This window comes from Nothobranchius furzeri, chromosome 12, assembly GCF_043380555.1.
Source record: "Nothobranchius furzeri strain GRZ-AD chromosome 12, NfurGRZ-RIMD1, whole genome shotgun sequence".
In the NCBI taxonomy this organism is placed as follows: domain Eukaryota; kingdom Metazoa; phylum Chordata; class Actinopteri; order Cyprinodontiformes; family Nothobranchiidae; genus Nothobranchius; species Nothobranchius furzeri.
Window position 1 is genome coordinate 34832821 of NC_091752.1, and position 11905 is coordinate 34844725.

Consider the following 11905-nt stretch of genomic DNA (forward strand, 5'->3'; position numbering starts at 1 on the left):
AACCCCAAATTCAACATCTCAGACAATTAGGTTGTCTGTTGTTAAAATCATTACAACAAGGATTTTAAATAGAGAAATGTTGGACACTTGAAAAGTATGATCATGCATCTGTACTCGGGACCCCTTTTGCTTTTAATGAATTAAATTAACTTTTGCACCATCTTGTAATTTTCTGAGTTTCACCATGTGCTAACCTCAGTGCAGATAAGGGTATCACTGTGTGGACTCACTAGAGGCGCAGCTGAACATGTGACAGTGATGAGCTGTCACACTCTTCTTATATAATGGTGTACCAGATTTATGTTTGTTTCTACAGAGAGGTCTGCGCACAGAGCTGTGAGCTGACAGCAATTTATAATTTACATGAAGCGAAAAAGACAAAATTAACTTGTTTAGCAGCTTAATAATTAAATGTGAGAACCAAAGCTGAGTTAAACATTGCTGATCAGGTGCTTGTTTGTTACATCATTTTAGACTCCCTCCTAAAGTATCTGGGACAACCTGCAGCTGGATCTTCTGTCCAGGAGCAGCCGTGCTCCTCAGCTTCTCTTCTGTCCTCAGGTGAGTCTGTCATGTTGGTAAATACTTGTGATGATTAAAATAGTTTGACTTGTGTGAAAATAACGTCATTTTTTTGCCATGACATTGAGTTCATATATTTCCTCGGGTTTCTCATTATGCTTATGGACCTGGAGCCACCAGAGGAGACATGCTGCTCCTCCTGCCACTATCTACTGCACCTGCTTGTTCAGGTGACTGACTTCTGCTCATACTAACAGAAGCATTCATTCCACATTCGGTGTGAGCCTGATTAATGTCAAGATTTTTATCAGTAACTTAACTCTCATTTATTCATGTAATGATGTATTCTTTAAACATATATCAGGTAATAATTTGTGTTGCAGTCCCACAGCAGATACTTACATGTATATTATAGTTATTCTTTATCTTGTGTACATGTGGTTTAATTGCGCCACTGCCTGAGTTCGTCTAGGGTGCCATATGGTCTAGGACTGCCCCGTGCACGCAGTATCTGAAAATAATGGAATAATGTTGGTAACATTATTTTATAAAGAAAATTCAGATTTTTTAAATAACGTGGTTCTGTGATAACATATAATATCAGTAGTTTTATGAATGTTTTGTTATATTTCAGTAATACAGTGGACAGCTGCTGCTACTTAACTGATCTCTTTGGAACTAAGGCTCTTTCTGCAGCAGCATGAGCATGCATTTGTTGCATGTGCACCTGTGATTGAGCCCCACTTTCACATCTTCGAGTCTCAGGTCTTCATTTTTATCTGCTGAGTGATTCTTTTCTTCCTCGCCACACCTGCCTCTCAGGTTCAAACTGGAAAGGCTGAACCGACGTTGTAAACCATAGGTCTCTAGGTCTCTGCTCATAAAGTGAGCTTTTGTTTTGTAGTTCAGTGTTTTAGTTACTAGGCTTGGCTTCCTGCCCCTTTGGATTTTTGGTTCACCATCCTAAATAAAGGATTTTACTTTTTACATTCGCTCCTGCCTCGTGTCATCTGGTGTTCTGCATCTTGGGCCCAAATCTCCTGCTCTCAACGTGACAAACTCCGCATGTGTTGATGGTGTTGATTCATAATTTTGATGCCTTCAGTGAGAATCTACCAATGTAAATGTCATGAAAATAAAGAAAACACATTGAATGAGACAGATGTGGCCTGTACGCTCTCTCTCCCTCTCTCCCCCTCTCCCCTCCCCCCCCCTCTCTCCCTCTCTCCCCCTCTCTCCCCCTCTCTCTCTCTCTCTCTCTCTCTCTCTCTCTCTCTCTCTCTCCCTCTCTCTCTCTCTCTCTCTCCATAAATATATGTATAGATGATTGATTTTTTATTTTCTTTAATTGAAATAATGCAACTCGAATGGCAACGTGCATCCCCACAAATGTTACATCAAAATGACCAGCTTAGCCATGGGAAGTGTGGTATATCATGATTTTTATATCACCCCATCGTCACCCCAATATCATGATTTTGGGCCTCTATAACACAACTCTATAACTGAGCGGGCAGGTCCCTTTCAAAGTTTCTTCAGGAAATTTCTAGTTATGGAATATTATTCCATTTTTATATAATCTCCAGATTAGGTTACATTAACTTTTTTCAGTTTTTTTTAATTATAATAATAAGATGCCTGTCAAAATGTCTGCCTTTCACTGCCCGGCTTTCCTTTCATGGTTTCTCATTTACAAACACAACTTCTCACCACATCTGGGACAACACAGACATCTTGTATAAACACAAATATGGAACACTGGTATCAATTACAATAAGTGAGTTGATTGTTTGATTTTGAGGGATTTTTATTTACACACGAAGAGTTTCTTATGAAATATAATATATATATTTTTTTCAAAATGATACAACACAACCTCATGCCATATCTCACTGGAATAAATTAGCAAATGATATTCTGTAGATAAAAGTCTGGCTACTACCTAATAGATATCTGATTAATAATAAAGTTAAAGAAATATCCTTTAAACTCCAGCTAACTCTTATATAAACATAGATTTAAGAAAGCAATTGATTTGAACTGTAGCTTTGGTAATTCTTGGCCTGAAACTGTGATGAATTTACTTTGGCACTACCCAGCAATTTAAACCTTTTGGCTGTAACGTTGATTACAACGTCCCTGCTCTAGTTCATGAATTCAGATCTCGAATGGGCTTCGTCTGGACTGTTAGCTTCGTAAGTAACGTTGCTTATGTGATCATCTGTGAAGCCGAGAACAGGTTCACAGTGCAGAGGCGCAGCTGATGGTTTCGTAGCAGTATGCAATTTAAAACTTCCTTGGATTACCTTTTTAAAGAGCAAGTCACCCACCTCCAGAGTCGTAATCCACTCCCACTTCCTGTTTGAAAAACGCAAGAAATGCTGTTGCTTGGCAGGCTGAGAGGACGGAGCTGCTAACAAATACACACACACAGGCTCACAATGGCATTGTGACATCATAATGTACCAGCTAACGTCATAGTGTACCTCTTAGCCAATAGCAATGGCAGATTTACATTTAAATGCAATGAAAAGTTTTTACCTGAAGAGGGCGCAACACTGACAGTTTTAGGCAGAAAATTAACATTTTAATTAAGATGCATTGAAGTGCCAAATTATCGATTACATGTGTCTACAGCATGATTAGATACTCACTTATATAGTTTTTCCAGCAAAAAACTTATTTGGGGGTGACTTGCTCTTGAAAACATTTGCTGTGCTGAGCAGTTCCGGTTCAGTTGCGTGCGCTGTCTGCATCCAAAAAAGTCCCTACTGCACAGAAGAAAGGCATTTCCATATAAGCCTGCTGTGTGTGTGTGTGTGTGTGTGTGTGTGTGTGTGTGTGTGTGTGTGTGTGTGTGTGTGTGTGTGTGTGTGTGTGTTCGTCCGAGTCAAACACAGTTGTCCTGGCAATTTCTCAGATGGTCGTTCAATTCAACAGCAGCTTTTATTGTATTTATCCTGAAACAGCTTTCATGTGCTCACCTTGTTCCAGATGCCCCAAACAATCGGAAAGAGGCTTCATTGGAGAATATGACTTTGCCCCAGTCCTCAGCAGTCCATTCGCCATACTTTTTGCAGAAGATCAGTCTGTCTTTACTGTGGGGCTTTTTTTTTTTGGGAGAGAAGTGGCTTCTTTGCTGCCCTTCTTGACACCAGGCCATCTTTCAAAAAGTCTTCACCTCACTGTGAGTGCAGATGCGCTCAAACCTGCCTGCTGCCATTCCTGAGCAAGCTCTGCACTGGTGGCACTCCGATCCCACAGCTGAATCCTCGTTAGGAGATGAAAGGTGATATATATGTATATATATAATTTTTGCTAATAACGACGCCGTGGTAAATTGAAACTCTTTCTTTGAAGTTCTTGATGATCCTATAAATTGTTGATTTAGGTGCAATCTTAGTAGCCACAATACCCTTGCATGTGAAGCCATTTTTATGCAACGCAATGATGGCTGCACCCATATTATATTCATGGCAGCCTCTTGCCCCAACACTTTTAAATTTTGAAAAAAATCTCACTTTGAGATATTTTTAAAAAGGTTGGCAGCCCTGTGTGGTGTAACAAACGAAAAACAATATTAAAAAGTCTTAAATTTGCCTCTAAAATTATAATTTTCTTTACTGATTTCCCTGAGTAATTCAAAAGAGTCTGAGCTGCCATATTTAGGGAGTCCTGTATTGTGTTTTGATGTATGAAAAGGCGTTGTTCCGCTTTCTACCACGTGGTGTCGCTATCCGACAGGCAGGAGCGTTCTTCCTATTACGTCACATGTAAACACCAGGAGCGTTCATGGCCTCACGTCCTCCTCAAAGCGGCAATGATACAAATAAAGAATCGAATGAGATTCAGCTCGCTGGGCATTACTGCTGCCAGGCTGTTCTCCTCCGGTTCTGACAAGAACCCGGTCGTGTTTCTGGATATCGAGGCCGACGGTGAGCCTCTTGGGAGAGTAGTCATTGAGGTAGCAGCTGTAGCTAGCGGACTAGCCGCTAACTGTCAGACACTTGAATTCAACTGCAGCTAACTCTGAGCAAACATCTTTTTATCACTGTGTGTTTCTTGCAGCTGAATGCAGACGTGGTGCCAAAAACTGCAGGTATATATATATTTTATTTCATTTTGTTATTATAATTTTTTTCAATGGTGTGGACTGCTGCTTTGGACTTTTTCCTACAATAACAATAATTTATCCAACTGAACAGAAAACTTCAGAGCCCTGTGCACAGAAGAACATGGCTTTGGGTACAAAGGTAGCGTGTTTCACAGGATCATCCCAGAATTCATGTGTCAGGTACGGTTTTATATTTACACTTTTTGTTTATGTCCTTTAACATAAAGAAGTTACACTTCTGTGTCGCTGTGTTTTGGTTTCAGGGAGGAGATTTCACCAACCACAATGGCACAGGAGGGAAATCTATTTATGGGAAATCATTCAAGGATGAAAACTTCAAATTAAAGCACACGGGTCCAGGTAAAACCGATCTAAATCACATCTGACACTGGAAGACGGTCAAGGTTCTCAGAGTTCACAGCCTTATGTGAGGATGTTAGATTTTATGTAAAAAAAAATCCAAAACAACGATCAAAAAGGACAATTTATACGCTTCCCACAATTATTTCAACAGACTATTTAATAACTCTCCACTAGGTGGCATTGCCTCATTTCAAAAAGCTGTTTAAAATTTTGTTCATATAGATTTAGCAATCCTCATGTGAATGACCTACTTTCTCCTGAGTCAACAAGCACACATAAAAATAATTTAGTATCTTGAAAAAAAAACTTTTTTTCTTAAGTTGCACGTTTTTTCTGAGCCTGTTTCTGTTAAGAGAAACAAGCTTTTCCAAAAACATTTCACAACTTTATCATGTGATGAGGCAGTCAGACTAGACCAGCGGTTTAATAAAGAACATCAAGGTTCTCTGGGTTTTGTTGATCACGATTTTCTTCTGCAGGAACTCTTTCAATGGCAAATTCAGGACCAAACAAAAATGGCTCACAGTTCTTTATCTGCACCACAAAAACTGAATGGTAACAACTTTCCTGCTTTTACCCAAAACTGTTAATCAAGCACCTGCTGAAGTCATTTGTTGTGTTTTTATTTGACAGGCTTGATGGTAAACACGTGGTGTTCGGGCAGGTGAAGGACGGGATGGATACAGTCATGAAAATGCAGACGTTTGGTTTACATGATGGAGGAGTGATTAAGAAAATTGCCATCGCTGATTGTGGGGAAATCAAATAACATCTAAAAACCATTTAAAGATGTCCCAGTATGCAAAACCTTTAATATTCTCTACATCTTCCAACTTCTGTTTATGCAAATAAAATAAAATAAAAAATTAAAGTAAAAAGTGTAACATAGAAAAGCAGATTTTCGTGAGTAAACAGTCTTCTCATATTGATGTCACAAACTGGCATTATCATTTTGAGATTTAGTCACATTTTTCTAAATAATTTTCACCTTTTATGCAAATTCATCATTTATGAGGTCTGAAATAGAGAACATTAAAACCAGCCTTCATTAGAAACATGGCAACAAAAAGGCTGATCTCTATATTTTAGGTCAACACTTAGACCTGTTTATTGCCATAGTTAGGTTGTAAAGTTATGGTTCATCCATTACCACACCACCTAATAAATCAAACAATTTTTCGGAGTTTACAACCTCGGGTTTGAGCACAGGACATTTCCTCTCTCGTGCCACCAGCTCTGCTGGTTCCAAAGCTTCCTGGAAAAGATCCAGTAGCTTTTTTTAGACCAACGCTCCAGCAAGAAGGACTTCCTGTGCATCGGAGCAGGATGCCACATCCACCTATCCTAACACAGTTAACAGATTATGTACATGTGGTCTATAGGCTCAGCCAGAGCAGATGATTCCATCCTGAAAAATGTCTATATTTTGCACATAGGCCTCTTCTATCTCAAGTACGCACCATCTCGAGGGGAGAGTGTGGGAGGCCGAGGTTATGTCCGAAAGCCGGTGGAGTGTGTGGTGCTGCTTATCAACCTAATACTTTATGAAAGTAAATAATGAAGCGATGTGAAAAGGAGGCTGTTGCCCCTAAATGAAAGCATATGCGTTGTGACCTTCCATCGTTTGTTTGAATTCTCAGATTACATCGTTGCTATAACAACTTGTGCAGCTCAACTGTCTGAGCCGGAGATGTTGTAACAAACTTGATAGAATTCGGGTCCCCACCCACTCGTTTAGTTTTAGTTATTTGGAATTCATGTCCAACACTGTGCATGGAAACTTGGCTCAAAAGACAAGTGGTGTCGGCCAGTGTTTGTCTCGCACACACACAGCTGGTACAAGCTGGATTCTTAATGTCTGCGTCACATGTTGTCCTCTCTGTTTTGGTGTCTCTGTCCACAGTTGGACTCACAAAGTGTTGAAATCAAAGTCTGGCAGCTTTATGTGTATCTATCAGCACTTTTAGGGAATGTGAACAAGTTCCCCCCCCCCCCCCCCCCCCATTATGCAACACCATGGATAATCCACTAAAGACACTGCCTTCTTCTAATCTAAAGTCAGCTTTGTGTGATACTTTAAATATTTTAAAGTAACTTCTGCAAAGATGCAAAGAACAATTTACCCCATACCTATTGCAGATGGCTACCTCTGAATAGCCTCAATTTGGTAAATTAGAGAATGCTTCTAACCGGACTAATGATTTAATAGCTAGCCTAAGTGGGGCCTGTCCTAAAACAACTAAAAACACTATTTTATAACCTCTGTCACTGTTATAAATGTCTTTTAGCAGTTTTTACGTAGAATTAGTTACTTGCAGCAGAAATAAGAAGTTGAGCCAGCAAAAAAAAGAAGCTGTTGGCATTTGCACGAACTGCTTTTTTATTTTTGTAATTAGTTGTTTAAGCATCATAAACATACCCTGCTCAGGCCAGCTGTTACCTTGTCTGAGGGCTAATATCTGCTTCCCAACACTGGTCCTCAGGGCACTCTGTCCTGCATGCTTTCCACGTAGCCCTTTTAAACACCAGTGTTTCCCTGCTGCCACACACCTGACTTAAATGAATGAGTGAATAACTGGTGCCTGCAGCACTTGATGTCCTGAAGAGACAATGTAAATCAGGTGTGCTGAAGCAGAGATATGGAAAACATTCAGGTCAGTGTGCCGTGAGGACATGGTTGGGAAACACTGCTCTAAACTGATGGTATCTTACCTGCTGCAGGTAACTGAACAACTACATAACATTTCCACAGAATGTCACAATCTTGCAGTCATATTACAAAGAAATTGCAGAAAATTCCTATTTATATTTAAATAAATTATTAATGGGGATCTAGGCATTTTTGACTTGCTTTAGCACCCCCTAGTGTCTGTTTAGTAGAGTCAAAAGTAAAACATCCCTGTGCTTTTGTCTTTTTAACACCTTAATCTAAAAGCTGAAAAGTCTCCTCAGCCTTCATTAGTATCTACAGGAGTGTTTCATTACTAAATTAAACAAATCAGAACAGACTGCAGCGCTAGGTATGTCAGCTCAGTCCCAACAAGGCGGGCTGCCAGTCTGAAGTTGCAAGTGGAATCTTCTGGTCACAGGGGCCATAGAGACTGGGTGTCCTTTCGTTAACCCTGCAAAAGGTCATTTTAGCACATACTGGCTCAAGAAAATGATTAAAAATCAGAAAAAGTTGCAATGTATCCTTTTAAATTAAATAAAAAATACACATAATAGAACATTTTTTAATATATTATAAAAATATGTATTAATTATACATAATAAAATATCTAGTTTTAGTTAAAGAAATTATAACAAAAAATGTAATCAAAAACTAATAATAGCCTTTTCTGGCTGAAATCAGAACGTATTCCCGGTTTCTGATCATTGTTCAGAGATCTCGTAAAAACAAATGAAGCACCTCAGAACACACGGTAATAATTCAATTTAATGTTTATTCACCAAAGACGCAACAGCACAAAAGCACTAAAATGTTTGACCCCATCTGAACAAATAAGGCACATTTTGGAATGCCGTTTCGTGGACATGAGAGACAGACCTGCGGTGGACTTTCCAAACCTCTCCTGTTTCCTAAACACTTCACCTCATGTCTGCCCTCTGTCCATTTCAAACTTTGCACGACTGCAAATAAATGCATTACAAACATCTCAAGAAATATGCACAGTATAGGATAAAAGTAACTTTCCAACTTGACCACATTAGCTTTACCGCATTATATTCAGTAAATACGTGTTATTCGTAGAGGCTACACTTGTGGTAAATGAAATAATCAGAATAATGTACTGTAGAATTTTAAATACATTGCACAAAATAATATTTAACTCAAACACATGCACATGCAAACTCAAACAGTTCTTTGTCAAACACACTCTTCTGACAAAAGTATACACTTTCTACACTACTAGTAAAAGTTTTATAATAATTTCTTGTCATTGCTGCGTTAAGCAAACTACATCTCACAGTTTAATGTGCTTATACAGTGGTGAGTATCCATCACTAGTTAAGAAACAAACAAACACAAAAGATTTCTGCATGTTAACACAATATATCTTCATATTATTGTTTACAAAACAAGTACATGGGGCTGTATGGATGTAAATGGCAGCAAATAATTAGTCACATAGCAACTGAAAAACGTGGGTTATTCAACACCAATAACGTCAAAACAAAACATGTTTAATACATGGCTTATAAATGAGAGGATATTCATTATGTACCAACTTTTTTAATAATAATCTATGCAGACATCAATATTTCCTTCTTAACTTTGTTGCATATTCTATACAAAAGTGTTGTAAAAAGTAATTCCTTAAATATTTCTGTAGGATAACCCTTCAGATTATTGTAAAAAAACAGAAAAGAAAACACTCCCAGCTTTGATTATTACTCAATAACAGGCCCTTCTTCATAGACAAAGAAAACTTTAATATTGTTAAACACTTTCTTGAAAAGGATGGCCATCTAATATATACATAAAAATCTCTTCGGCAGGGAAACGTTTGAGTTTGAATTTTCAACATCTTTAACGTGTTCCAAAATACACATCTCTTTCGTAGAAAAAAACAAAAACAAATTTGAAATGTAACGAAAGTAAGTGTAATTCAAGACACCCGAGTAAATCCTTTTTTCGTGTTTTCTTTCATCTGCTTCGTATTCGTTTTGAGGCGACGTTTGAAACAACTTGTTTCTGTGTGGAATAAAGTGTCCAGAAAGGATTTAATAAATCACAACACCATTACTTATGAGGTTCATTCAAAAGGCATCATTGGTACGTATTCATCTCACTACAGCCACGTGTTTTTATGTTGACAGTGAGAGTCTGATAACACCTGATAGTCTCATTTTCACAGAGAAACAAACAGTAAGATAAATGGATTGTTCCCAACAGTTTTAGGCTTTAATATATATTGTTTAAGTAGGATCGTATGGACTACCTATGAACAGTAAGTATCTTACCTGCAGTGGACAGGTGATCTTACGTTAGAAAACTACGAGGATGTTACTCTAACGCCTATGTACAACGAGGTCAATTCAACTTTATGTAGTCAGTTTTGCATAAGACAATCGTTTATGTTATCGCAATTTTTCAACTGAATATTATCTGTGTTGCTACACAAAACCACACGTATAAAGGGCATATTGTGCAACCAATTGCTCTTAGTTGCACATTTAGCTACACGAGTGATGATGTAACCCAGGGGTGTCCAAACATGATGGCTAAAATCCTCAAGTTAGAAGTCCTTGAAGGCCACAACATTTTTTTCATTAATTTTTTTCTTTATAAAAGCATTGCAAAAATTCTTTTAAGTGTTTTTTTTTTTACAAGACCCAAAAATAGGCCTATTAGTAGGAATCGGATCATAAGAATGTTAAAAATTGTCAATTTACATCAACAGCCTGGACAAAATTTCACCATTCTAAAAATGTAATTGGGGGCAAAAGCACTCCAAGGGCCACAAATGGCCCCTAGGCGGTGCTTTGGACATGCTTTGTGACCTGTTTTGTGCAAAAATCTGTATCATATTGGCTCAAACCACTAGTGAAATCTTTAAAGATGTTTAAGGTAGCCTAAATGTATTCTCGAATGGGATTTATTGTGCCAACTACTCTCGTGAGAATTTCTCTCTAAATCTCTAAACTATACCTGCGGTCTTCTAGAGTTCTAGAGAGACTTCATCCATATTCAGGAATAAATATCGACAACACCATGTTTAAAGTTTTAAGTTGCTATAATAAAGTTGCTACTAGAGACTTCATCCATCATTAGTGTTAGCCTCCCAACCTTATGGGGTACGAAGTCCTTGGAGTGCGCTTACATTTCCACACGCTGTAATGTACCATAAAAGTAACTTGGTTCATTTAGGCTTTTTGGAAAAACATATCTAACAATGAATGAGTTCCAAAAAGTTTTTTAACAGCAACTTCATTCAACCTACCCACTTTTAGTGTATTTATAAATTCCATGAAAAACCACAGTGTTCCTGGCAGCTGGAAATGCTGGATCAACTTAAACCTCCAGATCAGTAAAGCGAGCGTCCATTCTCCACGATCAACCTCTAACAAAGGGTCGTTTTTTTCTCTTTTGTCACATCTTGAACTTCCACCTGACTTTCTAAACATCAACATTCCCCATGCACATCCTCCGCTCCACCTCTAGGCTCTTTAACATGTCTGAAAGTTTAAATCCTATAGCCTTGACTTAGTTTAAGGCACATGTAGAATGTAACAGTATAAAATATCAAACTTCTTGTAAAATGGTTTAAATACAGTACATGTGAGCTCAGTCTTCCTATAAAAAGGCTTTTTGAAAGGCAGGTTTCAGGCGCTTTAGAACACTAAACATAATCACGATGGATACCTCTCTTCCTTAAATTACATTTATGAACTGTAGGCACCTTAAAATATGACTATGCATACTTCCCCATTACTTTCAACACATATAAAAATCTGGTGCATCACTTTCACAAACCAGTCTGTATGTAAACTTTGTTTCTTTCAACATTAACATCCTTCTTTTAATGTGACCGCCCTACAAAGGCTACCTGGTATCAACTAAACCTAAACGACTTTTATATTAGAAGCTTAACCTCTAATATCGTGTTTGTATTTTAAATTACAGTAATGCAACTTATCTGGCTAGGATTGGGATGCGTGGAACACTGCAGATAACTTAGTAAAGCTACAAAGACAGGGGGCTGCAATTTAACTGAGGAGCATCTCTTTAAGCAACTGAACCTACAGTAGTTTCTAAATACACACAGAAGCAAGAACACAATAATTTGATACACACACGTTAAAAAATACTCATGTCCCAGTTAAAATTCAAATTGCACACTAGACAAAAGAGAAAATAAATATGCCAAATGTAAGCTAGGGATGTATGGCACTTTATCCCTC

At 38.1% G+C, this 11905-nt stretch overlaps 1 protein-coding gene and 1 long non-coding RNA gene across 4 annotated transcripts; both read left to right on the forward strand.

Moving 5' to 3' along the window:
* Window positions 1–293: 293 nt before the first annotated feature.
* On the forward strand, window positions 294–3651 carry LOC139062118 (uncharacterized). The gene is made up of 3 exons (XR_011515701.1): window positions 294–336; window positions 475–561; window positions 3517–3651. It is a non-coding gene; the product is annotated as an uncharacterized lncRNA (long non-coding RNA).
* A 67-nt stretch (window positions 3652–3718) lies between these two features.
* ppifa (peptidylprolyl isomerase Fa) lies at window positions 3719–5880 on the forward strand. 3 transcript variants are annotated; one of them, XM_054750359.2, is made up of 6 exons: window positions 3719–3811; window positions 4591–4621; window positions 4728–4816; window positions 4900–4996; window positions 5479–5554; window positions 5633–5880. In XM_054750359.2, exons 3-6 carry the CDS (start codon window positions 4808–4810, stop codon window positions 5766–5768), a joined length of 318 nt encoding a protein of 105 aa, XP_054606334.2. In that variant the 5' UTR covers window positions 3719–3811; window positions 4591–4621; window positions 4728–4807; the 3' UTR covers window positions 5769–5880. The 3 variants fall into 3 exon arrangements, with proteins under 3 accessions (XP_054606334.2, XP_015800408.3, XP_015800410.3); XM_015944922.3 differs by lacking the exon at window positions 3719–3811 and adding an exon at window positions 4018–4486; XM_015944924.3 differs by lacking the exon at window positions 3719–3811 and adding an exon at window positions 4278–4457.
* Window positions 5881–11905: the final 6025 nt, after the last annotated feature.

What these genes read in the sequence shown, in the direction of transcription:
- ppifa (XM_015944922.3), top strand. Translation starts at nt 4,217, where the DNA reads ATGAAAAGGCGTTGTTCCGCTTTCTACCACGTGGTGTCGCTATCCGAC. An exon ending in TTGGGAGAGTAGTCATTGAG is followed by an intron (nt 4,487 to 4,590) that starts GTAGCAGCTGTA and finishes TGTTTCTTGCAG; the next exon opens with CTGAATGCAGACGTGGTGCC. An exon ending in TCCCAGAATTCATGTGTCAG is followed by an intron (nt 4,817 to 4,899) that starts GTACGGTTTTAT and finishes TTTTGGTTTCAG; the next exon opens with GGAGGAGATTTCACCAACCA.